At 37.1% G+C, this 27,766-nt stretch overlaps 3 protein-coding genes across 3 annotated transcripts; 2 read left to right on the top strand and 1 right to left on the bottom strand.

Annotated features, from left to right (window-relative positions):
• Positions 1-385: 385 nt before the first annotated feature.
• rad23aa (RAD23 homolog A, nucleotide excision repair protein a) lies at positions 386-9,297 on the bottom strand. Its single transcript, XM_048196168.1, has 9 exons — positions 8,787-9,297; positions 8,194-8,355; positions 7,914-8,104; positions 6,136-6,182; positions 5,847-5,974; positions 5,647-5,722; positions 3,740-3,870; positions 3,481-3,648; positions 386-1,999 (listed from the first exon to the last, which is right to left on the bottom strand). The coding sequence occupies exons 1-9, from the start codon at positions 8,850-8,852 to the stop codon at positions 1,886-1,888; spliced, it is 1,083 nt and encodes a 360-aa protein (XP_048052125.1). The 5' UTR covers positions 8,853-9,297; the 3' UTR covers positions 386-1,885.
• A 5-nt stretch (positions 9,298-9,302) lies between these two features.
• rnf11a (ring finger protein 11a) lies at positions 9,303-17,245 on the top strand. The gene is made up of 3 exons (XM_048196170.1): positions 9,303-9,762; positions 13,353-13,522; positions 15,336-17,245. The coding sequence occupies exons 1-3, from the start codon at positions 9,664-9,666 to the stop codon at positions 15,505-15,507; spliced, it is 441 nt and encodes a 146-aa protein (XP_048052127.1). The 5' UTR covers positions 9,303-9,663; the 3' UTR covers positions 15,508-17,245.
• Positions 17,246-17,501: 256 nt separating this feature from the next.
• get3 (guided entry of tail-anchored proteins factor 3, ATPase) lies at positions 17,502-25,942 on the top strand. The gene is made up of 7 exons (XM_048196169.1): positions 17,502-17,748; positions 18,478-18,625; positions 20,174-20,322; positions 22,352-22,502; positions 22,656-22,763; positions 22,859-23,056; positions 24,415-25,942. Exons 1-7 carry the CDS (start codon positions 17,606-17,608, stop codon positions 24,541-24,543), a joined length of 1,026 nt encoding a protein of 341 aa, XP_048052126.1. The 5' UTR covers positions 17,502-17,605; the 3' UTR covers positions 24,544-25,942.
• Positions 25,943-27,766: the final 1,824 nt, after the last annotated feature.

The following is a 27,766-nucleotide window of genomic DNA, read 5'->3' as shown; positions in this document are numbered from 1 at the left end:
TATCGATCATCCCTCCATCCAAACTGGCACGCGTCAGGATTATGCGTTGCATTTATTTATTCAGAATCTGCCCTGATTCACTCATGCACATGTAGCCGTATGCATATTTAAATATCTAACCGGATTGTGTGTCTGCTGCCGACGCGTTTTTGATTTGCTTGCTTTCTAGGTACGGTAGTTTAGCAAGCGTCTCTGATCCAGTGCTCTCCGTCTCCGGAGCCCTTGGCAATCTGCATGTGTTATTTACAGATTCTTTTCCATTATAAAAAACTAAAACGTTTGTAAAGAGCAGCACCTGATTGAATAAATGATGTTCTTGACTGTACAAAAATCCTGGTACTGGTTATGTTTTATGATGAGAAATCAACACCACTCTATAAGACTGTTCTTTGCAATAAGATTTTATTGATCCCAAGAGAGTTGAAGGTATAGTAAATCAAACTATGAATTACTAATAAACAGGCCCACATGGAATCTGCAATAAAAGCATAACACTCTGTTGCGTTGAGCAAATTTTGCCATTTTTAAAGCCATTCTGAGAGTCAGATTTCATGTAGGCCTGCTGATAAGTAAACAAAAGTGTTGTCTGGCAGTTTGGCTACTACGTTATAAAGGAGCATTTCTGCGCTGAGCGAATACAATGGTGAATTGCTGCCGAAGGCTCTTTCCGTCTGCTGATCCTGCTGTAAGAGGTGAACGTTACGAGACTTGACTTCAAATACATGAACAGAGGAACACATCGTCACACTGATGTGCTTAAAGAAAATCTCTTTTTGACAGGACTTGAAAATCTGGCGGCACAAAATGTATTTTCGTGCTGGAAAAGGTCTATGCTTTTTGCTTCTGAAATGCAGCGAGCTTTAGCGTGCTAAAATCCTTTGTTGCTGTATAAAGGTACAGGTTGGTCCTCTCATGTTATACAAGAAAATATAAGCAGATCTAACGTCTATGGAAAATGATCCTTATTTATACTCGTGACCTTTAAGTTTAAATAAGAAGCTTTTAAAGTCAACAAGAAATTGACTTTATTTACATTCTTAAATCATGTTGTCTTATCTAAGATTTGTAAATGTATGGTATTTTAAATAAAAAAAAAAAAAAAGTGCAATCTTGTTTCAAAATAACAGACGGGAAAGAACAAATTCCTCATTTTTCATTTTTGTAGTTTAACTTGCAAATGCATCAGATTACAGAAGTAAAAGAGTTTGCAACTGCCATTTCATGTTGACTTTAAATAACACAAACAAATTTTGTATTAGGACAGTCTTGTATTTCATGACATCCTTGTGTACATTCATCAATCAGATTATGATATTCCCCACGATATGGATTCATTTACAAAACGGCTTCAATTCAGGTCACTTGTGTTGCTAAGAATGTTATTGAAATGCTATTGGTTGCACTACTTGTTTCATATATTTTAATGATGTTATCACATTCATCAGAGGTGTGTGCTGGGAGAAATACAGAAATAGCTCTGGAATTTAGAGAAATATATAAAATCCTCCATTAGACACATATTATTAGTCCTTTTCCCAACTAAAAACAAACAAGCAAATGCGTATGCCTACCTCTAACCTCCTCAGAGCCCATAATACTACTATGAGAGCGTTTGCTTTCAATTGATGCTGATTTAGTCAAATATTCCCTAAGGGAACACGCATACACACCCCTTCAACATGCTAGAGTGCATTCAACCCAAATGTCGTCAATTCCATTGGAATTTGTTCACCGTGTGATTGCATCCGCCCCATCCCCAGCCAGTCTGCCAGTCTCCCCTTGAATTGTAAACTCAAAGAAATAATGGGGGGGGAAACCGGTGTCCCGAGTAGATGCAGTGCTTGTGTGGTGGCGGGGGAAGGGGCACGCGGGCTCTCCCCGACTCTCATTCGTCCTCGAAATTCTGATTGAGCAGGAAGTTGGCGGCCAGGTTCTCGTTCTTCTCGCAGGCAAAGTACGCCTGGACCACCAGAGCTTCTGAAAACCCCAGAGCTTTTAACTGAAAGAGAAACACGGACAGGGTACATTATTCACTTCCCGACTGTACGACACAGGGTTATTATAGATAACTAAAACGTTTTGGTTACTTGAAGTAAAACAAATGATAACTGAAAAATAAAAATGTAAACCTTAAACTTTTATTTCAGCTAGGCGTTTAGTTTAAGTTGATGTCCTAAAATAAATAAAATTAGAACTGAAATACAAAATAATAAAAACTATTTTAGGGGAACAAAATTTTAGAATTATGATTTTTTTTTAAAAACATATGTGCAGGACTCGACAAGTGGACTTTTTTGAAGGGGCAAGTGAAAGAGATTTTTACTTGCCCGACCGGACAAGTAGCCTGATTAAAACTTCAATAACAAAAAATAACTAGGGTATAACCAAAACACGAGAATTATTCTGATTTTATTTCATTTAGTGTAAGTGGCGATCAATAGTGGATAATAATATATAATGTACGTACTGTAATGTAGTGACGGTAACAAGGTTGCGCTGTTGAGGCTCACACAGCCTCTCGAGAACAAATAACAAATGAGCGCAGCACACACAAACAAACTCTACATACTGTGGTAAAAATTCAAAATGTGGAGGTTTTATATTTATAACATATGATACAGTTGAGCGACATCACACGACCAAGAGTGCGGTTTTCCTAAATATCGTCAAGATTGAAAATGTGATAGTGATTTGTGACAGTTCGATAAACAAGTAGTTAAAATTAAGTCACATTTTACATGCATTATTGATTGTTTTTATTCTATTTCAGCAGCGAAAATAGTTCCAAACAAAGATCACAGCAGAACCATAGTGTATCTCACAGCCGTGTTTCCATTACTGAATGATTCAGTGTTTTGAACAAATCGGTTGAGTCAAAGATTCAATGAACTATTCACAAACAACTGCCTCATTCCTGAATGAATCAGCCATTTGAACTGATTGTCTGAATGAATGACTCACTCATTAAGACGGTCACTTGCTGCCACCCATTGGCGGTTTAAAAGGATCATTTATTCAAACATTTCTTATTTGCATATTCAAAAAAATATTTAAAACAATCTCATAACATTATTTAATGCAGTTGTAATTATTCAGTGTAATTATTCAGCCCTATTGTCTAATTATTATAACTGAATTTATTGATAATATTTAAGAATTTAAAATGAAAGATGAAGCATTAATTTAATAAGATTAGAAAAGTGCCCTTTATAATTAAAAATAATTTAAAAAAATGCTCTCGGGGTAAATATCAGAAATAAAAACAATAAAAAAAACATTCAAAAAAATAATAAAAACTATAATAGTATCTCAATGATACTAAAATAACACTGGTGCGACGCATCACAAACTAAGCTGGAGAAATGGGTGGAAGTTAATATCTAATCTATTAAGGTTATTTCAGGAGAACTGTATTCAAACTCAACATAAGTAAACATTAAAATGGTTCAATATTGTAAAGGCTCCGTGGTGTTCACTCACCCTCTCGATGGCTTCTTTCTCCTGTTGCGTCACTTGGATGTAACTCCCGGGCGCTGCCTCGTCACCGATAGCACCCAGATCTCCAAACTCCGCCCCCTCTCCGGCTTCGCCCTCGTCCACTGGCGCGTTCAACATCTGGATGAAGAGCTCCTGATGTTGGCTGATTTGCTGCCATCAGCATGTCAGTGAAACATGATCACACAGTGAGTAAGAGACACAAATAGACTCTGTGAAGCCTTGACTGGAGAAGTGTGATCACCTGCAGTAGTTCGGGGTTCTCCTGGCCCAGCTGCTGCAGGAGGGCCGGCAGTAAGGATGGGTTCTGCTGGATCACCTGCCTCATGCTGTGGAACTGTGGCTGAGAGCGCAGGAACTCCAGAGGGTTCTCGCCTAAAGCAACATAAAAAACACTCGTGAACTCACCGTTCGGTCTTTATGGGAGGGACGGCCGGCATACTTAATACTGTGGGTTATTATAGTCAACTAAAACTAAAACTAAAACCGAAAAAAAAAAAAAAAAAAACATTTTGGTTGTTTGAAATAAAATTTCATAACTTTAGCTAAAATCAAATCAAATATATATATATATATATAAAAAAAAAAATTTGTTTCAACTAGTTGACAAAGCAACATTTTATTTTCAGTTTAATTTAATGTATTAAAAATAACTAAAACTGAAATAAAAAAAATAACTAGAAACTAAAATAGAAAAAAAAAAAAAAATGTATAAAAATGACAAAAACAACAAAACTAAAACTTTCAAATGAAAAAATATTTAATAAAAGCTATAATAGTATCTCATTGATACCACTGATACTGACAAAATATTTGCAATGACTGTAATATTGCAATAATTTGAATGTGCATTTTATTAAAATCATTAAATACCCATTAAAAGTTTTACAATTGGTCTTTTACAACCATGAGATTTACTTTTAAATTCAGCAGTAAAATGGCTTTAAAGTTTTCATAAATTAATTTTCAACTATAATTCAAACTTCTGATTTGACTGATTTGAATCATCACTCAATACTCATGAAAGTCTCAGTGTGAATTTTTTTCTATTTATTAAAATCTAACATATATTACATATTATATTGTTGCATTTATGTACAAATTACATATTCTTTTTGTGCTAATTTATTGAAAGCCGTGTGGAAATATTGATTATTTTTGTGTAATGTACACTACCATTCATAAGTTTTTATTTCAAATAAATGCTGTTCTTTTGAACATTCTATTCATCAAAAAAATCCTGGGAAAAAAATGTATCATGGTTTCCACAAAAATATTAAAAGGATTTTTTCTGTAGGTTTTATGAGGGTAAATTTAAGACGTTTTAAGAGCAAGAAAGGACATTTTAAGTATTAAGTTCAATAGAACACAGTACGTCAATATGTTCTCTAAGTGTAAATGTCTAGGAAGAAACACATTGAGTTTTATTAGCAACACTTCAGAGATTGTAAAATACAACTTCCAGCAGATATCCGTTACTTTTTAATTCATTTTACACAAAAAAGAAGCTTGAATCGTTATGCTCCCAACCACCTAAATATGGAAATGTCTTTTACACTCACACTGCAAAAAAACAAAGCTTTTAAAAAATATGAAATCTTGTTTTCTGTGAAGCAAGTTTATGATTAAAACAAAAACAAATATCTGCCAAGTGGCTCAGAAAAATCAATTTAATTCAAAAGGGGAGTTTTGATAACTCATTAACAGATATTTGTTCCTTTTTTTGTTTTGTTTTTTTTACCATAAACCATACCATACCATACCAATTACCATAATTTTTCCTAGACTCCATTTTACATTTGCATCTCAAATGTATCTTAATTTAAAGATGCTGAGATATTTGTATGGGAAAACAGGGCAAAATATTTCTGCTCTGATTTAAAACCTTTCTAAGGCCTTCATTTGTGTAAGGATGAATTAAAACGTTTTAAGACTTAAAGACCAACAGAAACCCTGTATTAAGCTATTTTCACCATTGGTAAGAAGTGTTTCGTACTGCACTTTTGATCAAACAAATACAGTTAAAGCGTAAGAGACTACTTTCAAAAACATTAAAAAATCCCCCAAACATTTAAAAGTGCAGAGTGAGATTTTTGTAACGTCGGCTCCTCTCGTCGGAAAGAAACGCGTGTATCTGAGTTAACAGCTCACCTTCAGGAGGCTGTGTGTCTGTGGGGAGCTGGACTGGAGCGGGACGGGTCTCCTGCACTGGGACAGTAGGGATCCCCTGAAACAGCACACATCAACACACTCAGATTCACAAACATGCAGTGTTCATAAAAACACACAAGATAAAAAAAATAAGAACATGTGACCGGCATTATAAATGCACAGAAGGAAGGCACACTCACATTGAGCAGATACTCCACAGCACGGTGAGGGTTGTTATAACTGGCCTTGAGCGCAGCCACCACTCTATCTCTATCATAGCCCATAGACATAATGTTTGTGAGCATGGCGTCGTACTCTTGACCTGTCACTACAAAACACACACATGCATCAACATCTGAGACAGAAAGACTTTGAATTTCTTAACTGTATGTTTGTTCATGAATGCTTCTTTACACATTTACTGCAAATTAACCATCCAGAAGATAGATAGATATATAGGAAATGATCTCAGCTTGATTTTCTAATTACCTAATGTTGAAGACGCATCTTCCCCATCAGCCACCTGACCTGTGCGACTGCAAAACACACAAATTTACATTATAATTAATACTTTATATGATGGAGGGTGCTGTTTGTATAGCACAAATGCACCGAGATAAACATTAATGTCACCATGAAATCAAAATCTTTTTTTAAATTGTAATATCTCTTGCAGTGACATCTCTTCTCTTCTCTGATGATGTTTAATGTTGTGAGGGCGTGAGAACCTGTCACTCAAATGAGTTCCACCAATAGCAAACCACAACCACAAGTCCCGCCCTAGAAGAGTTTGGTTCCAAAACGCTATTAATCCATTTTGATTAATCCGAGTAAAAAGGTGTTTTCTTTACCAAGAATGCGGCAAGATGGAAACCACTATTTTCTGTTTCAGACTTTCACATAGCATCTTTTGGTTGTAAAATCTTTTGATTTTCAAAGCTTTATTATAAAAACTGATTATTTTTTCCCCAAAATGCAATAAATCAATGACACATTTTTATTTTTTTTTAAATGCAATTAATCCATCAATATTAAAGTTATTTTTCATATTGAAAATACAGAATAAAGTAAGTTAATTCACATATATGACAGCCTCTGAACTTTGTCAATACTAATCTTATATACAGGCATTTGACTAAAAATACATTCAGCTGTCGCTCCCAAAATGAATTCAATGAGTCATCTTATAAATGAATTATGTCTCTGTTTATCATTACCGATTTAAAGAGTATCTGGCGCCACCGCACGGTTAAAATAAACACATTTGCCGAGTACATTGGTATTAAAAACGGCTTTTAAAAACTGTTCATGATTCAGTTTTGGGGACTGTGACAGAAGTTTGATGCTGTCGTGGAACAAGCAACAGCCGGCATTTTTCCTCCTCCTGACTCGAGTGCCTCATCTTCTTAATTTCCTCACGAAAATGATTACGTTTCAATGACTTGTGTTTCTTCCCCACCGCAGAAACCACCACAGGTTCATCAGTGCCGTCAAAATTATACATTTTTCTGTTTTTGTTGATCACAAGTACAAAGTAGATAAGGAAAACTAGGATGCTGGGTGTATTCAGAGCGCCGCCATTACCGTTTACAGTGTGTGGAATGGAGCGCTGTGATTGGTTGAGCGTATATACCGCGTTCTGCAGAGAAAGGAGACCGGCGTTTGTCGCGTTTTGGAAAGAAAGGGAGAAAACATGACAGAATACGAAGATATCGCATTTTGCGCAAAATTAATAAATGACTTTTCAATACAGACCAGATACAGTACCGATTTTGGCGTAAAAAATGGCGTTTATCGCGTTTTGGAACCAAACTCTTCTTTTGTTCTTGTTCGAGAAGCTGTTTTATGTCACAATTGACAAGTAGTCTATTGCAACTTCTGTTTCATATCAACTTTAATTTTATCTAGTGTTGAGGATAATGTTAAATAGTGGTATATATGATGGGCATATATAAAATAAAATCAATTTTTCATTTGAAAATATTATATATATTTCAAATATTAATATAATTATATATTAAATAACTATGTGGTAAGATCTATTTTTTGGATAATACAGTTAATTAATTTAACAAGGTACTTTATGTACTATTTTCTTCAGATTAGAACTTAATGGACCAAAATCTAAGATTTCTTATCATTGATTAACTTGATAGGGACACATACTTTCACTCTCATATGAAAATAATGTCAAGCAGTCATGCCCAGTCACACAAATATATCTACTAAACACAGAATTTGTGAGAGGAATGATGGTTAAGTCTCACTCGTCGGGGCTCTGTGTAGGCGAGACAGTTGCAGGCGGGTCGTCTAAATGCTCGTCACTGGGGATGGGGATGGCTGCAGGGGCTGGAGGGGGAGGAGGAGGAGGAGGAGAGGAGGAGGAGGAGGAAGAGGAAGGTGCTGCGACAGATTTGGGTGCTTCTGAGGGTGGGGCGGGGGGTCCTGCTGCTTTTGTCTGGATGGAGAAAAAAAAACAAAATTAGTCTGATCTTTTAAACTACATGATTCATTTCCAATTCTGTTGGTCAATTTCTGACATCTGACCTTTGACACCATCACCACCACAAAGTTCTTCTCGTCGATTTTATACTCCTTGATGGGTGTGTCATCCTGCAGGATTTTCCCGGCATAGATGAGCTTCTGTCCTGCTACGGGAAAACTGTCTCGGCCCTTCTCAGCCTCAATCTTCTCTTTCAATGCCTTCACCTGAGGCAAAACGATCATACATATACATCAAAAGAAAGGAATACACTGTATTTTAAGCAAACGAACATCCTCTGTCATAATATCACTGTTATGACAACATATTTATACTACATGTATATATGTATCTTTAATTCTATAATATATTATAAAATACAAACCTGACCAAGTATCTATGGCGATTTGCATTTATTTACATCACACTATACAGACATATATTTGTTATCTACAGAGATATCTATCTATCTATCTGTGTGTCTATCTATCTATCTATCTAACGCCCAGTTGATCCTCAATGACTCCTAACGTCTTGAATTAACCCCTAGACATCTTTCTTTCCTCGAAATACACTGCTGTCATGAATACTCATGCACTAAGAGTACTTTTACTAGCTGTTAACATATTTGAATGCGCGTAAATGAACACGTAAATACCGTCTGGTCATCGTCGATGTCTATTTGAATGGTCTGCTGCTGCAGAGTCTTCAGTGTGATCTGCATGACTGCTCTGCCTTTGTCGTCTTCTTTCTTCTCGATTCGGGACCTTTGTACACTTTTATATCCAAAGGAAATGTTTGATTTTCAAAGCGGGGGGCAGTTAATAAGTGTTTAGAAATGTAGCTCTCTAGCTAACAAGCTAAAAACACGCCTGTCAGGTGCGCTGCGTCATTTTCTTCGGTGGTGGTTTGGAGTGAGGCGGCGCTGAAGAAGGAGTTCCGATACACTGACATCCTTCGGAAATGAGGGGAATGACAGTTTGAATGCGAAAATAAAATATATATTTGATATATGACATATATGTCATGAAGATTCCTTAAATGTATATTGTTTGTATATATACAAAAGCGAAACAGGCTTCCTTATGTTCCCAAATATTTTGTCTCAATATCAGTTTTCTGTGCTAAAACTACATTACCCACAATCCACAGATCAACCCACTTCCGGTCCAAGAGTTTGTAAACAATGAAAGGAGATATGGAGTCGTCAAGAGGTCTTACCTAAAAATATCGCCCTGTACAGGCCATAATAAATGCATATTATATGTCATACATGCCGGGCACACCCGTAAGGATTAAAACAAGCGGGAAATATACGTTTACCTGGATTCCAGCTTTGTAAAACGTCTTTTTGTGTGTGTGAAAATCGGACCGTTGGCTGGCGAGGCGTTTGTTTTTCTACACACTAGACAGACATCAGACACAACGGGCTGGAGAAAGGACGGTCCGTGAACAGAAGAGAAGCCTGACGAGTCTTTTAAAGGCTACATAGACGTGAATTTGGAGGGTTTGTTGTGCCGTTTAGGGTCAGCTCAATGGGGAACTGTCTGTCTTCTCAAGGCGCTGATGATCTGTCCTTGCTGAACGAGTCCGAGGGGGCGAGTCTGCCCGGAGAGCCTCCGCCGCCCTACCAGGTGTGTAACTGTCCGACAGCCGTCCAGGTGCTCACAATACTGTCTAGACTACTACAGACAAGCTCAGACTGTTTGGTGTATATGTATGGTAGAAGTAATATCAATGGCTTTGTGATCTTGATTGAAAGGAACAGGAAAAGTTTGCTGTAAGAGGAGGGTTTTAAGAAAAGCAGTTGTGTCATACAGTAGATATGCATTTTTAGTAGGTTGTGTTGGTTGTGTTGGACATGGTGCTTTCGTACTACCATGGCATTCTAGGATATAAATACCTAGGATATAATTAAAGAAGTTAAATAAAGTGGCTAGTTTGACATTTTAAAGAAATCCTTCTTTGAAGTGCAACACATCCATACTCATTTCTTTATGACTACAAAACTTGCGACATAATTGTTATGACATTTACATGACTAATTTACACTGTAGGGTTTTTTAAATTGTTTACTTCAGTACACTCATATAGAAAATTAAAAACAAAAATAGGTAGCACTTTATTTGTGTCCTTACAGTTGCAAGAAAAAGTATGTGAACCACTTGCAGAATCTGTGAAAATGTGAATAATTTTAACAAAATAAGGGAGATAATACAAAATGCATGTTATTTTTTATTTAGTACTGTCCTGAGTAAGATATTTTACATAAAAGATGTTTGCATATAATCCATAAGACAAAAAAATAGCTGAATTTATTCAAATAACCCCATTCATAAGTATGTGAACCACTGATTCTTAATACTGTGTGTGGTTACCTGGATGATCCACGACTGTTTGTTGTGTGATGGTTGTTCATGAGTCCCTTGTTTGTCCTGAGCAGTTAAACTGATCTCTGATCTTCAGAAAAATCCTCCAGCTCCCGCAGATTCTTCGTTTTCCAGTGTCTTTTGTGTATTTGAACCCTTTACAATGGTGACTGAATGATTTTCAGATCCATCTTTTCACACTGAAGACAACTGAGACACTTCGGAAGCGACAGAAGAAACTTGCATGTTTCACAGAAGACAAATTAAATACAATTTACCTTGATCTTCAAATTCAAACGGTTTTCACCCCCCATCTATTAATGCATCATGTTATCTTCTGGAGCATCCGTGAATGTTTGAACCTTTTTTAATATTTGTGTTTGAGTCTCTCTGTTGTCCTCAGTGTGAAAAGATGAATCTCAAAATCATACAGTCACTGCTGGAAAGGGTTCAAATATGCAAAAGATGCTGAAAAATCAAAGAATCTGCATGACCTGGAGGATTTTTCTGAAGAACAGCTCAGTTTAACTGCTCAGAACAAACAAGAGACTCATCTGGATCAACATTCACATTGCACAATCTCTATATCCTAATTTATTGTTAATGTAATTCATTTTCCAGGAGCTCTTTGCTTCTACCTTCAGTTAAACTGCTAACAGTGATTGTAATTAATTACCTAAAGTATATTATTTGCTAACTACATTCTTTAAATTGTAATGTTGACATCCATTTTCTGTAAAGCTGCTTTGAAATGATATGTATCGTGAAAAACGCTATACAAATAAATTTGAATTGAATTGAATTGAACTCATGAACAACCATCACAAAACAAAAAAACAGTCGTGGGTCATCAGGTAACCACACACAGTATTGAGAATCAATGGTTCATGAACAGCTATTTTTTTTTTGTGTGTCTTTTTTTATGTAAAATATCTTACTCAGGACAGTACTAAATAAAAAATAACATGCATTTTGTATTATCTCTGTGATTTTGTTAAAATTATTAACATTTTCACAGATTATTAACATTTTCACAGGTTCACATACTTTTTCTTGCAACTGTATATTACATGTACTTACTGTAGTAATAACAGTAAATTATGCATAATTACATGCAACTAACTTTAAACCAAACCCTATTCCCAACCCTATAGTAAGTACATGTTGTTAATTAATTAATTTTACTCAGTATTTAAATGTATAATTGCTACACTGTAACGAGACAAAAGAAAAAAACAATAATGATTCAGAGTGAACATGTAAAAAACAAAACAAACAAAAAAAGTTTGCTTTTTGGCAGTTACATGAATTGAAAACATTTTTTTATTGTTTTCAAAAGTTTCTTGTTTTGTGTTCTGATGTTTAAAAGGGTATATTTCAAAGTAAATTTTAAAGGGGACCTTTTATGCTCCTTTTTACAAGATGCAGCTCATTTAAGTCTCTGGTGTCCCCAGAATGTGTCTGTGAAGTTTCAGCTCAAAATACCCCACAGATCATTTATTATAGCATGTTGTAAATGCCCAATTTTGAGTGGATGGTAAAAACATGCTGTTTTTGTGCATGTATCTTTAAATGCAAATGAGCTGCTGCTCCCCACCCCACTTTTCAGAAGAGGGCGGAGCCTGTACCTCGTATACTCTGCCAAAAACGAACAAAAATCTGTTCGGTTTTGATTATCATCTTTATCGCGGCCACACTCGCGTGACATTGCAGTTCTTCATCATCATAAGAAGTTTATTATTTGCATGCGTTTTAAAGCCATAACAGTTTTTCTGAGCGCACACATCCGAACCACGCGCACAGAAAGCTGACTGTCAGACGGCGTGCCCTGTGAGTTTTAAACTGATTTCTCTTTTGCGTCTTATTGCACTTAAACTGTTAAATACACACAAATTTCACAAACACAGTTGGTTATGTCTGTGAATGTAAACAGCAGGGAATGAAATCACATTTGTATATTAGATCTGTGTATTAAATTGACAGCAGCGTAAAATATAGTATATACTGCTGTTAATATGAACCAAACAACAAAATAAAAACAGAAAATCGCTCACTGCTTTTGACTGAATAACTTTACTAGCTTTAATAAGAATACATTTCTTACTTGAATGCTGCTGTTAAACCCTCTGACGATGGGATAAACACAGACTGTGTACAGCTCATTCAGGGGAGGAGCTAAGCTAATAGGGCGGATCATCAGAAGTTGTGGGCGGGGCTTAGTCTTACATAACAGTAGGGGGAAATCTGGAACCGCTCGTTTAGATAGAATGTTTATGATTTATGGGGATTATAAAAAAAAAAGAAAGTAGATTTTTACCATTATAGGCTGGTTGTTTGCACATACTGTGGACACACATCTGTGTTCAAACACCTTATAAAAGTGAATTTTGCATAATAGGTCACCTTTAAGATCAGAGTTACATATGAGTTTTTTAGTTAACCCTGACTTGTGCATGTAAAACTTTGCTAAAATAATTAAAATGTTTGTTTCATTTTGTTAATAAAGTAAAAATATCACAAGGTTCTAAATGTAAAGCTTTTAAAACTGAGAGAGAAGGGCAATAAAAAAGAAATGTTCACCTCAATCTTCAACTGATGTTTTGCAGAAAGTACATTCATCTCATACAGTATGGATATATCTACTAATGGCTGCATTCACAGGACAACATCGATGAATATGTCTATGCTGTTTCCTTTATTTTGTTGCACTATAGAGTGCTTGCAATGCTTTGAATGATGCTGCCTCAAAGACATGTCCCCGATCCATTCCTCCTGTTTCTAATAAGCCCTCCTGTGAGCTCTAACCACACGTGGGCTTTATTAACAATGTGCTCGAACGCTCTTGTGACCCCCAGGAGCGGGTGCAGGTGCCAGTGTATCATCCCACACCCAGTCAGACGCGCTTGGCCACTCAGCTGACGGAGGAGGAGCAGGTCCGTATTGCTCAGCGCATCGGCCTCATCCAACACCTGCCCCGCGGGATCTTCGACCCGGGCTCAGAACCCTCCGACAAGAAGATCAAAGAGTGCGTGGTATCTAGTAGGGGTGTAACGGTACATGTATTTGTCCTGAACCGTCAGCGTTCGGTGCATACGGTCAGATGATGATCTACACTCCAATCCAGAAGGGAGCATGTGCGGTAATGCAATGCTGTTTGCTATCCCCCACAACAGGAAAAAGTGCAGAAGAAGAAGAACAGACGATCTGTGCATAGACAGTGTAGTGTAATCTCTCAACCAGTGTTCCAACCGCGGAAAGACATATAAAACAGCTTGAGAATAATATCTCGCGTAGCATTACACTTACCTCAGGCAAGTCATTTAGTGTCCACAGCATGTTAGTTCACTAGAGAAATTAACTCTAGAGGGGAGCATTTCACTAAATATATGCACTTTATTAGCTTATATATTCATTATATTTACTTAACCTGTTAGTAATGTCTTAATGTATATGTTTAAATAAATTTGTCATGAAAACAAGTTATGACAGTAACTGTGTAAATGAATCAAAAATGAATTAAGAGTAGAAAAATAATCTATATTTATATATAATTAGATTTAGAAGTTATATATATAATTATATCTAATATAAGATTTTTTTTATCCTTAAGAAAATGTTAATTGTTGCTATAACTTTGCCTCAAGAACCAATGCTGTCAATCTAATCATTCATTCACTATTCGCGAATATGTCAAAAACCTACTTTTGCGAACTAGTCCTAGGTTTTTCGCCCGATCAGAACCAAACCAGTGCAGGACAATTCTCTGTACTCTAGATCAATAATTATCAAAAAAAAAAAAGAAAAGTTGAACTTTACCCTTTGGGTCACTATAACAGTAAATATACCCAAAAGCCTATAAAGCCTAAACGAAAACTCAGAACTTCACGAACATAGGTGAGAACATGCAGCATATGAATCTAAAGAAGCATGCCAATTTTTGTGTAGATCGGACCATAGGTGGCACTATAACTGTTAAAAACCTTTAAAAAAACATATGTTTTTTAATGGTTTTAGATGAAAATGTGTATAACTGTGGGTGTGGTTGACCTATTTTCACGGGAGTCACATCCTTAGACTCCTGAAACCTTGCCGAGTCCAATGATACCAGACTTGCCAGGTTTTGGCTTATGGTTTGTGCAACTTTGTGAATTAGCACTTAAAAAACTTTTGTCAACATCTTCAAAACCGTTAGTCCGATCGAGACGAAACCAGCGTAGGAAACGCAGAACCTAAGTTGATTAACTAAAAGTTAAAGCCCAAATGTCAAAATTTTGATAGGAAGTGGTAAAAAAATTCCAATCAAAGACGTTCTTGGGTCATTTATTATGCTCTCATATATATAAGTATCTGTAACTTCAAAATGAAATGAGATATTTTCACTCATGTGTGTCCATACATATGCGGACACCGAAAAAAAAGTGGTGGAGATCGGGCAATAGGTGCCGCTATAACTGTCAAAAAACATTTAAAAACCATATTTTTCCTTATTAAATTGCCTCTATTGGCTGTAAATGGTCTTTTCCATCTATGATCCAAGTGCTTACATGCTTGCTAAATAAAATATAATACCTTTTTATGTGCTTAAAGGCCTTAAGTGCTTGAACCCCGGTAAATTTATTTAAACAGAGAGACACAATTTGTTCAATAAACCAGTGTTTAATAAAAAAGAAGAAGAAAGAAGCAATTTTATGTTTAGTTTCTCCCCTCTGCTGTCCCAAACCCGTACCGAACAGTCATGCTTGTGTACCGTTACACCCCTAGTACCCAGGGAACATCCAAAAATGTGTGAAAACTGATGTAGTTTGCGTGAAGTAAAAATGTTTGACATCTGCCCCCAGGTGTGTGATCTGCATGATGGACTTTGAGTACGGCGACCCAATCCGGTTCCTGCCCTGCATGCACATCTATCACGTGGACTGCATTGACGCCTGGCTCATGCGCTCCTTCACCTGCCCTTCCTGTATGGAGCCCGTCGACGCTGCACTGCTGTCTTCCTACGAGACGAACTGAGAGTGCCTGCGCATACCGAGGGACATGCCAATGATAATGCAATGAACGCGCTGGGGACAGTAGAATGAACAAATGAAGGTGGTGTGACTGTGTGTGTGCTGACAGACTGTAAAAACAGGATCCAGTGTTAAATTTAAGAGGCCTGTCACGTGCATGTCAAAGCGCTTTTCGAACACATATACATGTAATTGATGTCAAAGTGAAGTTTAGCAAAATGAAAAAACACTGAAGCATCTCTAATGAAGATAGAGTGTTTGAAGGGCCACTTTAAAGAGCATTAAGGGTTAGATGATTTTTTCCTTTTTAGTTCTAACCAAATTCATTAAATGTGCAATAGAATATGAAAGCTGCCCGTCGCCAAAATCCCACCAATGAGATTGTCCCTTTCTGAATCTGACAAGTCCGGTGGGCGGAGTTTTATTTCTGCTGGCTGTGAATGTGCCTTTTAAGGCTCTCCATTAGAATGCTGAAAAACCTTCATTACACGAGCGAACATGATTTACGAGAGAACGTGTGCCATGATAATGTTTTTGTTTTTACTTGCAAGCTCGTGATGCACTAACAGGTGTTTGAGGTGGTAGTTTTACATATTTTTTTTTTTTCTGGGATTTTCTCCGTTCTCTGTCCCTGATCACTACGGATGTGTGCATCCAAATAGCTTGATAAATGAGCAGTGTGTCGTGATATGTCGTTTTGTGTTAATCGTAATGGGGTCGGTGATGAGGTTGTTTATTGGTAGACTCTTGAGTTTTGCCTTGTCAGCTGCTGTTTTCCAGGTTCTGGGATGTAAGTTGCCTTTTTACACTGGTATTTGGATCATCTTTACTCTAAATGCTTGTTTTTGGTGTTACATGTTGGATCCTGTATGTCCCCATTTAGCTTCGCCTTGACTTTGCCTTGTCTGTTTGGATAGAACTGTGGGGACCGTATTTAGTAGTTTTATTTCTTTATTTTTTGAAGAGAATAATAATAATACAATCACCAAACTTTGTGCACCTTTCAAATTGACTGAAAGTCGACATTTATAGTGAAGGCTTTAAAGTTATTCCTTGTTTTTTTTTCCTGATTAGTGCAAACTCTTTTTCTTTTTTTAAAACTGAAAAAAATAGCTTCAGTCAGTTTTAATACTGTTCGTAATGTCTTTTCTGTATGTTAGCTGAATATACGACCTTATACCTGTCACAGTTTGAAGTGCTTGTGCAAAAAGGAAGATTTTGATCTTTTGTTGTTTTGTTTGCTCAGTTATCGTGCTGGATTAATCATGTTAATCGGACTGAACAGTGTTAAGAGCTCCATGTTTGGCCTCAGACTATATTCACAAAATATTTCATCCTGCTCAAGCTTCCCTTTGTATCTTTGTACTGAATCATTGTGACTTAAAATGTGATTGAATTCCAACAACAGCATCTGAAAATCTTGAAATCACATATACTGCTCTTAGATATCATATTGGATGAGTTACTTAATTTTGTTCCCCGTTGTTCGATTCAGAATTGAAATGTAGCTCTAGCACAGCACAAATGTAAAAATAAATGTAATAAATATGTGAAGTACAATCATCACAACATTATATTTTGTTTCACAATAAAATGAATTTAATTTTTAAAAAGAGTTGCTTGGTGCCATATAAATGTACATTTGCCAACAAACATGCTATTAAAATGATCTGTTTTGTTCATGTGCAATAATGGCACAAGAATAGGATTATAACACAATAAAGGTTGCCAAATTCTTCAAAGTTTTGTGTGATTCTGTCTTCCAAATACACAAATTAACAACGCGCGAGAGAAATATTAAACGTCTCTAGCCACCAAAATGTGATATTATTATTATTAGAAGTGCATTTACATGTCATACAAATAAGAAATAAATCTAAACAATCACTTCTGGAACATTCTTATTCAATGAAATTAGTTGGTCCAGTCCGGCTGAGTCATCAGCGTAATCGGCACACTTCCGTTCGTAACTGTTCACCCTTCCCTGGCCATTTTGGATCTAATGTCTGTCCATTCCAGTGCGTTGTTTCTGCCGTTGCGGAGCCAAAATGGCGGAGTGCGCAGCTGCCGCTTTGGTGTATTCCGACTGACTTGAGAGCAAGATGGCAGCGTCAGTGGAAGACGAGTTTGAAGATGCGCCTGATGTAGAGCCTTTAGAGCCGACTTTAAAGAATATCATAGAGCAGAAATCACTCAAATGGATCTTTGTCGGGGGTAAAGGTGGCGTGGGCAAGACAACATGCAGGTGAGTGAATAAACGACAGGGTTTTACAGTTGAGAGGCTGTTAGCTGTCAGTGCCGCTTTAGCTGCAACACACCACAGAAGATTATTCATACACATTTACTGTTTTACGGCATTAAAATACCGGTTTAAACAAACTGAAACTCGAAAATGTATGGTTAAAAACAAATAAATGAAAACAAATCTTTAAATATAATTTACCAGCAACCTAACATAAGTCGAAAAATAGTACTTTATGATATTTTAGAAAAAATACTTAACGTGTGAGTAGTCTTTAAAATCTCTTTCCTTGTGAATAATTATTCTTATTCATAATAATATTCAAATATCACAGATAGACAGGTAGATGAATGAAAGTGGGTGGTATTATCCATCTTAACAACTTATATATACATTTCTGTCTTAACCTTTGCCACCTATACAGCCACTTTAATATGTGATTTCACTGCAACAGGTGTTTATAAATGGCATGATTAAAAAACTGTTCTTATTTTCTCGATTTTTCTGATTTGACCATCAATAATTAAGTTCACTTGTCATTTTTTTGTTGGCTTGTTAAATAAATCATACTGTTTTTGCTGGAAAAAAAATCAGCCAAGGCTTGTCAAGACAATATTGAAAGTTTGTCTTGATAATAATGTAATGTCATTGATTTCTTCTCTAGATGTGAACTATAAGGAATGTCTCATTCTATCTAGAATAAGTGTTATTTTTTTGCTTGTTGTGTTGCAGCTGCAGTCTGGCGGTTCAGCTGGCGTCAGTGAGAGAGAGCGTCCTCATCATATCCACAGATCCAGCACACAACATCTCAGATGCCTTCGACCAGAAGTTCTCCAAGGTGCCCACCAAAGTCAAGGGCTACGACAACCTCTTTGCCATGGTGCGTTATCAACGACACATGCTGTTTTCACTAAATACCGTGTGTACACTAAAAACAACAGCTCTACATTCACAAATCTCTCAGATTTCATTAAAAACATCATTTGTGTTCTGAAGATGAACGAAAGTCTTATGGGTTTGGAATATCATGAGGGTCAGTAAATGACATAATTTTCATTTTTGGGTGAATTATTTCTTTAAAACATTATCTGTTAAACTGGATTTTTAAATGTATTTATATTGAATCTATACATTTCTAGTCAACAAAATCATTAGAAATATATTGTGAATTTATTCAGTGTTTCACCCAGACCTTCTTGTCATTTAAAGTTGGGACATGTGGCACATGCTTAAACTTGTGTGTGATTCACATCAGGAACTTGTGCTATTTTGAAACAACAAAGATGTTGCAAGAAAAAAGAAAGAGTGATATGAAACTAGGATTGCTTTACAGAAACTATGTATTATTATCTGGTTTAATGGCCACTGTTCTTTAAGATTTAGTTTGTTTAAAGGTGCCCTAGAACGCTTTTTCACAAGATGTAATATAAGTCTAAGGTGTCCCCTGAATGTGTCTGTGAAGTTTCAGCTCAAAATACCCCATAGATTTTTTATTATTCAGTTTTTTAACTGCCTATTTTGGGGCATAATTATAAATGCGCCGTTTCAGCGTGTCTCCTTTAAATGCTCGTGCTCCCCGCCCCCAAGCTCGCAACTCTATAATACATTGTATAAACAAAGTTCACACAGCTAATATAACCCTCAAAATGGATCTTTACAAAGTGTTCGTGATGCAGCATCATGTAAGTATAGTATTTATTTGGATGTTTGTTTGAATGAGTTTGATAGTAGCCTACGCTCGGGCTAACATGGCTAAAGCTAAGATTACACACTGTTGGAGAGATTTATAAAGAATGAAGTTGTATTTATGAATTATACAGACTGCAAGTGTTTAATAATGAAAATAACATCATGGCTCTGGTCTCCATGAATACAGTAAGAAACGATGGTAACTTTAACCACATTTAACAGTACATTAGCAACATGCTAACAAAACATTTAGAAAGACAATTCACAAATATCACTAAAAATATCTTGATATCATGGATCATGTCAGTTATTATCGCTCCATCTGCCATTTTTCGCTGTTGTTCTTGCTTGCTTACCTGCATAAAGTCTGTTGGTTCGGCTGTGCTGCTCCAGACATTAATACTGGCTGCCCTTGTCTAATGCCTTGAACATGGGCTGGCATATGCAAAAGTTGGGGGCGTACATATTAATGATCCCTACTGTTACGTAACAGTTGGTGTTATGTTGAGATTCGCCTGTTCTTCAGAGGTCTTTTGCACAAATCAAATTTACATAAGAAGGAGGAAACAATGGTGTTTGAGACTCACTGTATGTCATTTCCATGTACAGAACTCAAATTATTTAACTATGCCGAGGTAAATTCAATTTTCAATTCTAGGGCACCTTTAAAATGAATTTGCTATAACTGTATTTAGATGATGAAATGCATGAGATAAGGCCGCATTCTCTCTCTGTGTAGGAGATCGACCCCAGTCTGGGTGTGGCAGAGCTGCCCGATGAGTTCTTTGAGGAGGACAACATGCTCAGTATGGGGAAGAAGATGATGCAGGAAGCCATGAGTGCTTTCCCCGGCATCGATGAGGCCATGAGCTACGCAGAGGTCATGAGGTCAGACGCGTACAGCATCATGTGTTGAACTTAATGTGCTGTAATAATCTCATAATGCAGTCTACATTTTTCAAACGTGCTGGAGAGAATGAAAGCTAAATCACATCTGGTCTAAATACCCATATGACAAGAGCTTTTTAAAAAGCTCTTGTCATATGGGTATTTAGACCAGATGTGATTTAGCTTTCATTCTCTCCATCTGCATTTCAAACAGTTCTTCAATAGAGCGTTGTAAGTTATGAATGAAAAACAAGCTTCAAAATGAATCACAAAACTTACCTCCAAAGCAAAACAGTATTTGAAAATCTGAAAAGCAGATAAAGGTGAAAGTGAGCTCTTAACGTCTTTCATAAGGGAAGGAAGTACTATGAATTACATAATTCGGTAAACAAACAGTCCTACTATATAAAACTCTGGCTTTATCTCGGCCTTTTTATGCCGTACCATTGTTTCACATCATTATACACATTCAGTAGATTCCCCAGTCATTTGAAGTGTGTATATATATCAGGCATAACATTATGATGCTGATCAGGCATAACATTATGACCACCTTCCTAATATTGTGTTGGTCCCCCTTTTGCTGCCAAAACAGCCCTGACCCGTCGAGGCATGGACTCCTCTAGAACAGTGGTTCTCAAACCTGTCCTGGGGACCCCTCACCACTGCACATTTTGCATGTTTCCCTCATCTAACACACCTGATTCAACTCATCAACTAATTAGTAGAAACTGCAAGAGTTGAATTGGGTGTGTCTGATGTGGGAGATATACAAAATGTGCAGCGGTGAGGGGTCCCCAGGACAGGTTTGAGAACCACTGCTCTAGACCCCTGAAGGTGTGCTGTGGTATCTGGCACCAAGATGTTAGCAGCAGATCTTTAAGTCCTGTAACTTGTGAGGTGGAGCCTCCATGGATCGGACTTGTATGTTCAGCACATCCCACAGATGCTCGACTGGATTGAGATCTGGGGAATTTGGAGGCCAAGTCAACACCTCAATCTCGTTGTTGTGCTCCTCAAACCATTCCTGAACCATTTTTGCCTTGTGGCAGAGCGCTTTATCCTGCTGAAAGAGGCTACAGCCACCAGGGAATACTGTTTCCATGAAAGAGTGCACATGGTCTGCAGCAATGCTTAGGTAGGTGGTACGTGTCAAAGTAACATCCACATGGATGGCAGGACCCAAGGTTTCCCAGCAGATCATTGCCCAAAGCATCACATTGACTCTGCCGGCTTGCCTTCTTCCCATAGTGCATCCTGGTGTCATGTGTTCTCCAGGTAAGTGACACACATGCACCCGGCCATCCATGTGATGTAAAAGAAAACGTGATTCATCAGACCAGGCCACCTTCTTCTATTGCTCTGTGGTCCAGTTCTGATGCTCACGTGCCCACTGTTGGAGAGTGGACGGGGGTCAGCATGGACACCCTGACTGGTTTGCGGCTATGCAGCTCCATACGCAACAAACTGTGATGCACTGTGTATTCTGACACCTTTCAGGATGATCAGAACCAGCATTACCTTCTTGAGTAATTTGAGCTACAGTAGCTCGTCTGTTGGATCGAACCACACGGGCCAACTTTCGCTCCCCACGTGTGAGCCTTGGCTGCCCATGTCGCCCGGTTCACCACTGTTCCTTTCTTGGACCACTTTTGATAGATACTGACCACTGCAGACCGGGAACACCCCACAAGAGCTGCAGTTTTGGAGATGCTCTGACCCAGTCTTCTAGCCATCACAATTTGGCTCTTGTCAAACTCACTCAAATCCTTACGCTTGCCCATTTTTCCTGCTTCTAACATCAACTTTGAGGACAAAATGTTCACTTGCTGCCTAATATATCCCACCCACTTACAGGTGCTGTGATGAAGAGATAATCAGAGTTATTCACTTCACCTGTCAGTGCTCATAACGTTATGCCTGATCGGTGTATGTAATCTTTTACTATTTTATTATATTACTAATAACATAACTTAGTAATTTATCTCATTCTCATCTGAGTCATTTTCTTCTTCTTCTTCTTCTGTAGGTTAGTGAAAGGCATGAATTTTTCAGTGGTGGTGTTTGACACGGCCCCGACGGGACACACTCTGCGTCTGCTTAACTTCCCCACCATCGTGGAGCGAGGCCTGGGCCGCCTCATGCAGATCAAGAACCAGATCAGCCCCTTCATCTCACAGGTACCAGCACTGCATTCTGGACAATGGAATATTTGTAAAATAGCACTGGAATATAGTGTAATGTTATGTAGAGGGGAAAAAAGTATGAATTTTTAACCTACACTTTAATAGTTAAATATAAGTTTTAAGTGTAGTTCTTTCAAACCATTGCAGATGTGTAACATGTTGGGTCTGGGAGACATGAATGCAGACCAGCTGGCATCTAAACTGGAAGAAACGCTCCCCGTCATCCGCTCAGTCAGCGAGCAGTTTAAGGACCCGGTGAGTGTCATGTCACAGTAGTCCCTGGTAATGCCCGGACAGATGTATTATAAAACAGTCCAAAAGGCCTAAATGTAACGTTGATTCCTGTACAGGAGCAGACGACGTTTATCTGCGTGTGCATCGCAGAGTTCCTGTCTCTGTACGAGACGGAGCGTTTGATTCAGGAGCTGGCCAAGTGTCGCATCGACACGCATAACATTATCGTCAACCAGCTGGTTTTCCCTGACAATGAGCGGCCCTGCAAGATGTGTGAAGCCCGACACAAGATCCAGTCCAAGTACCTGGACCAGGTGTGTGTTTGAGAGTTATGACAAATTACATACTATAACATGTCATTGATAAGGTACAGAAACCCATGACTAGATTCAGTTTATCCGTAACACTTTACAATAAGGTTTAATTTGTTAACATTAGCTAACTACATTAGTTAACTAACGATGAACAGCACTTCTACAGCATTTATTCATCTTAGTTAATGTTAATCTCAACATTTACTATACTTTTTTTTAAGATCAAAAGTTGTTAACATTAGTTAAGGCACTGTGAACTTACGTGAACATTTTTATTAACTAACATTAACAAAGATTAATGATTGCTCATTGTTAGTTCATGTTTGATGTGTTAACTAATGTTAACAAATGAAACTTTATAAAGTGTTACCAATTTATCAAATGTCATTTTATTAAAGTGATGTATTTCTATTGACTTGTGATTAAGATCAATTCCTTTTCCTTTCTGCTTTCCTACCAAACCTTTTCCTTTCTTTTTCTTTTATTCTTTTCCCCTTTTCCATTTTCCTGTTTTTTTTTCTTTCCTTTTCCTTCCCACTTTTTCCTCCTCCTCCTCCTCTTCTTTTTCCTATATACATTTCCTTTTGTCTTTCCTTATTCTCTAAACTTTTCCCTTTCTCTTTATTTTTCCAACTACTTAATCTTTTTCTTCTCTTTCTGTCTCTACTTTCCTTACTTTTTCTATTTATTTTTTCCTTTTCCTTTTTCCTCTCTTTTCTTTATACTTTTCCCCTTCCATTTGTTTTCTTGCTCCTCCTTTTATGCTTTTCCTTTTCCCCTTCTACTTTTCCCCTTTCCTTTCCTTTCCTTTCCTTTCCTTTCCTTTCCTTTCCTTTCCTTTCCTTTCCTTTCCTTTCCTTTCCTTTCCTTTTCCTTTTCCTTCCTTTTTTTCCTCTGTTTTCCCTTACTACTTATTATTTTCTTCTCTTTTTCTGTCTCTACTTTCCTGTCTTTTTCCATTTGTTTTTTTCCTTTTCTTTTCTCCCCTTTTCTTTATACGATTCCAATTATTTCTAATTTCCTTCCTCTCTATTTTCCCCTTCCATCTTTGGTTTCTTCCTCTTTCCTTTATGCTTTTCCTTTTCTCTTTCCTTCTCCATCCAAATTTTTCCTCCCTTCTACTTTTTCCGTTCCCCCTTCTTCCTCTTTGTTTTTCCTTTATAATTAATTTTATGTCTTTTCCTTTTCTCTTCCTCTGCCTTTTCCTTTCTTTTCTCTTTGCATTTCATTTCCTCTTCCTCTTTGCGGTTCTTTGTCTTCATCGTTGTCCTTTTCCTCTATCCTCCCCTTTTTTTTCTTGTTTTTTTTTCCCCTTCCCTGTTTTCCTTCCTGTCGCTCTCTCTCTCTCTCTCTCTCAGATGGAGGATTTATATGAAGATTTCCACATAATAAAGTTGCCTCTGCTGCCTCACGAGGTTCGAGGAGCGGACAAGGTCAATACTTTCTCCAAGCAGCTGCTGGAGCCCTACAGCCCCCCCAAGAAGTGACTTAAATGATTTCCACGGATCAAACACACACCATCTCCTCCCTCCTCCTCTGCTTGTCTCTGATACATACATCCCTCTGGTGTTCACATCTTCATTTGCCCCCTCTCAGTGTCTCTCCACTCTCTCTGGTTTTCTGGTCTTGTATTAACTGATGCCGCCATGTTGCTCCAATGATCCGTAATGAATGTCTGCCGAGAGTTAAGCGGCCTGCTTAGAAACATAAAACAATCTTGATGGTCTATGTTGCTTTGTGGTGATGGTGTTTGTATTTAAGCGTAAGAAAAACACTCATTCCTGATGTGTGTTCAAGAAAGGAGATTATACGGGCGCAGGAATGTACAGGAGTAGTATCAGTACAGATGTCTGTCACTCGTTCAGTTTAACCTGGCACATCTGATTTGGGGTCAGTGAATGACACCGTAAACCTTTGTTTCATATTCTGGCCAGACTTTATTTTGGTTCCTGAACTGGTCAGAAGTGTTGTTAATTGAGAGGGTCCAACTTAAGGAGATGGTACATATTTTAGTGAGTTGCTAAAGGGTTAGTTCACCCAAAAAAGAGAATTTTGTCATTATTTATTCACCCTCATGTCATTCCAAACCCTAGTTTTTTTTTTTAAATGCAACACAGGGAGAAATTTTGAAGTGTTATTTGATTGACACATTCTTTCAGTATTGCATTATGGACAGCATACAAGTTTGTTCTGACAAGGATGTGTAAATAGTGACTGAATTTTAATTTCTGGATGAACTATCCTTTAAACTTCTGTTTGCAGTGAATCAAACTGTAATTAACGTGTACAAATCTTGTGATTCAATTTATCTAATTTAATTTTTGCAGTTAGTTAAAGTGATGTATTTATATAGACTTGTAATAATTAAGATACATTCTCTTCAGATCTTCTATAACATTTATTTATGCGACGCCTGTTGCTGGTTCTGAGTTGTGAAGCACAACATGAAGATGCGTTCCGTTGTCTTGTTCTCCTCCTCCTCATCATTTGACAGTAATGTCTGCATACATCAAAACAGGAACACACTTACACCTTACATGGAGGTCAGATGCTCGTTTAAACCTGCAGCAAAAACACTGCAACCTGTCAGCAGCGACAACAATATCACAGTATACACCGCGCTGGTTATGATAACGTTAAGTGTGTTTTCCTGATTTCACAGCATGAAGCAGTGGGCTCTTTAGTTCATGAAAAGCAGGGGCAAAAACTCACAAACCTGATAGTGTATCAGACAGGGAGATTTTGATCTTTATCAGTTATCAGTCCGTTTTCCTGAAGTTTCTTCATTCTCTTATAACTTATAACTGCCTTTCCAAAATTTGGCTTCTTTTTGTAGAAGCACATCAAGTTTAAAAGCAAATAAAACACTATTCTCCATCTACTGCATCAGGTGTTTCTGTCCAGTGATTTATGTGAATACCAGTATTTTGTGTCTACCAAAGCTAATTGTTCATGCAAACATTTTACATCACAACTAAATATTTTGAGTGCAAAACACAGAACGGTTACAGGGTCAAACACTGCAGCAGTGGTACATTGAAAAGCACAACTCAATGAGTTTAGGAAAACTGCTTAAAGGTTATGAATTTTAATTTTAACATGTTTCATAAAAGTTAGAACCAAACCTTCAATGTCGACAATTTATTTAGAAGACCATTCAATATTTTGGTGTCTGTAAGAGTTTTTACTTTTTTTTAAAATTATTATTATTATTGTGAAATATTACAATTTAAAATAATTGTTTTTGTTTGTAATATATTTTAAAATGTAATTCCTTTGATCAAATCTGAATTTTCAGCATCATTACTCCAGTCTTCAGTGTCACATGATCCTTCAGAAATCATTCTAATATGATGATTTGATGATCAAGGAGCATTTCTGATTATATATGTTGAAAACAGTTGTACTGCTTCATATTTTTGTGAAAACCATGACACTTTTTTTCAGGATTCTTAGATGAAAAAACTGCATTTATTTGAATTTTTTTTTTTTTTTGGTAATATAAATGTTTTTACTGTTCATTTGAAATTGAATTGAAAATATTAATTTCTTTAAACAAACAAAAAATCTTTGTGTGTGTGTGTATATATATATATATATATATATAAAGATTTAAACAAGTTTAGAAATTAAGATTTTAAGAAGTCAGGTGAAAACTAGAGCCCCTTTAGTTGGAATTAGTCTATTAAATTTACTCAAAAATAAGAATTTGTTACTGGAAACCAGTATGAATTTATTTCTTCTATGTAAAAAAAAAAAAGGAAAATGGTAAAACTAGACTCTGGCAAGTGGCTTTCAAGCTCCAAAAAAGCTCCATAAAAGTAGTCCATACACATGCACTAGATTTCATGTCTTCTCAAGCCATACTGTTTGTGAACAAACTGAAAACTAAAGCTGTTATTTTCTGTATAAAAACTCCTCTATTGTAGCTGTTAAAGGTGCAGTAAGTGATTTCTGAGAAACACTTGATATTTGAAATCAACCCTAACACACCCCTCCCTTCATTGCTCCGCCCCCAAATGCACAAACATGCAATGCAAGAGTGGATGTCTGTTTATCATAGCTGAAGCGAAGCAAAATAATGCTTTGTGAAAAATAAACCAAAGATGATCAAACAACAAGGAAGCGCAAAAAAAAAAAAAAAATTGAATGTACAGTACACAAGAGTATATGCAAGCAAGAGTTGGTTGTTAGTCTCCAGCAACACACCAGCTCCAGACAAACACTCAAAACTGTCCTGTTACTATAGCTCACATTACAACAACAACAGCATATCTTGGTTATGAGAAACACAGCAAAATCAATGTTAGTCACATGTGGGGCAGAAAAACACAACCTCGGCATCTGGTTTCAGGCCTTCCTGCATCAGTCTCTCTAATATTAAAGCAGGTCCTAAAGCTCTTGCCTGGGGCATATTCTTCGTACGTCGCTAACTCACTTAGCTGGATTTGACTGATGGCGATTTGGCATGATCTTGGATTGTTCGGTTCTTCGACGCTCATCCTGGACTTGCTGTCATAGCAACAGGTCCGTAAGCTCAAACCTGCTCGGCAGCAGGCTTATTTCATGTAAACAGGATTAGATTGCATCTTTTTAAGCGGAGGTGATGCTTAAAGTCTGTCCCAGCCACTGCTACTTTCCCACAAGAGTACCCTAATGTAAACCAGGGACAATAATAATGATTTAAAAATAAATTTACAAATAATACTA

The sequence above is a fragment of the Megalobrama amblycephala genome, linkage group LG7, assembly GCF_018812025.1.
Source record: "Megalobrama amblycephala isolate DHTTF-2021 linkage group LG7, ASM1881202v1, whole genome shotgun sequence".
NCBI classification, from domain to species: Eukaryota; Metazoa; Chordata; class Actinopteri; order Cypriniformes; family Xenocyprididae; genus Megalobrama; species Megalobrama amblycephala.
The sequence above is the reverse complement of the archived record's forward strand: the minus strand, read 5'-3'. Positions and strand labels throughout refer to the sequence as shown.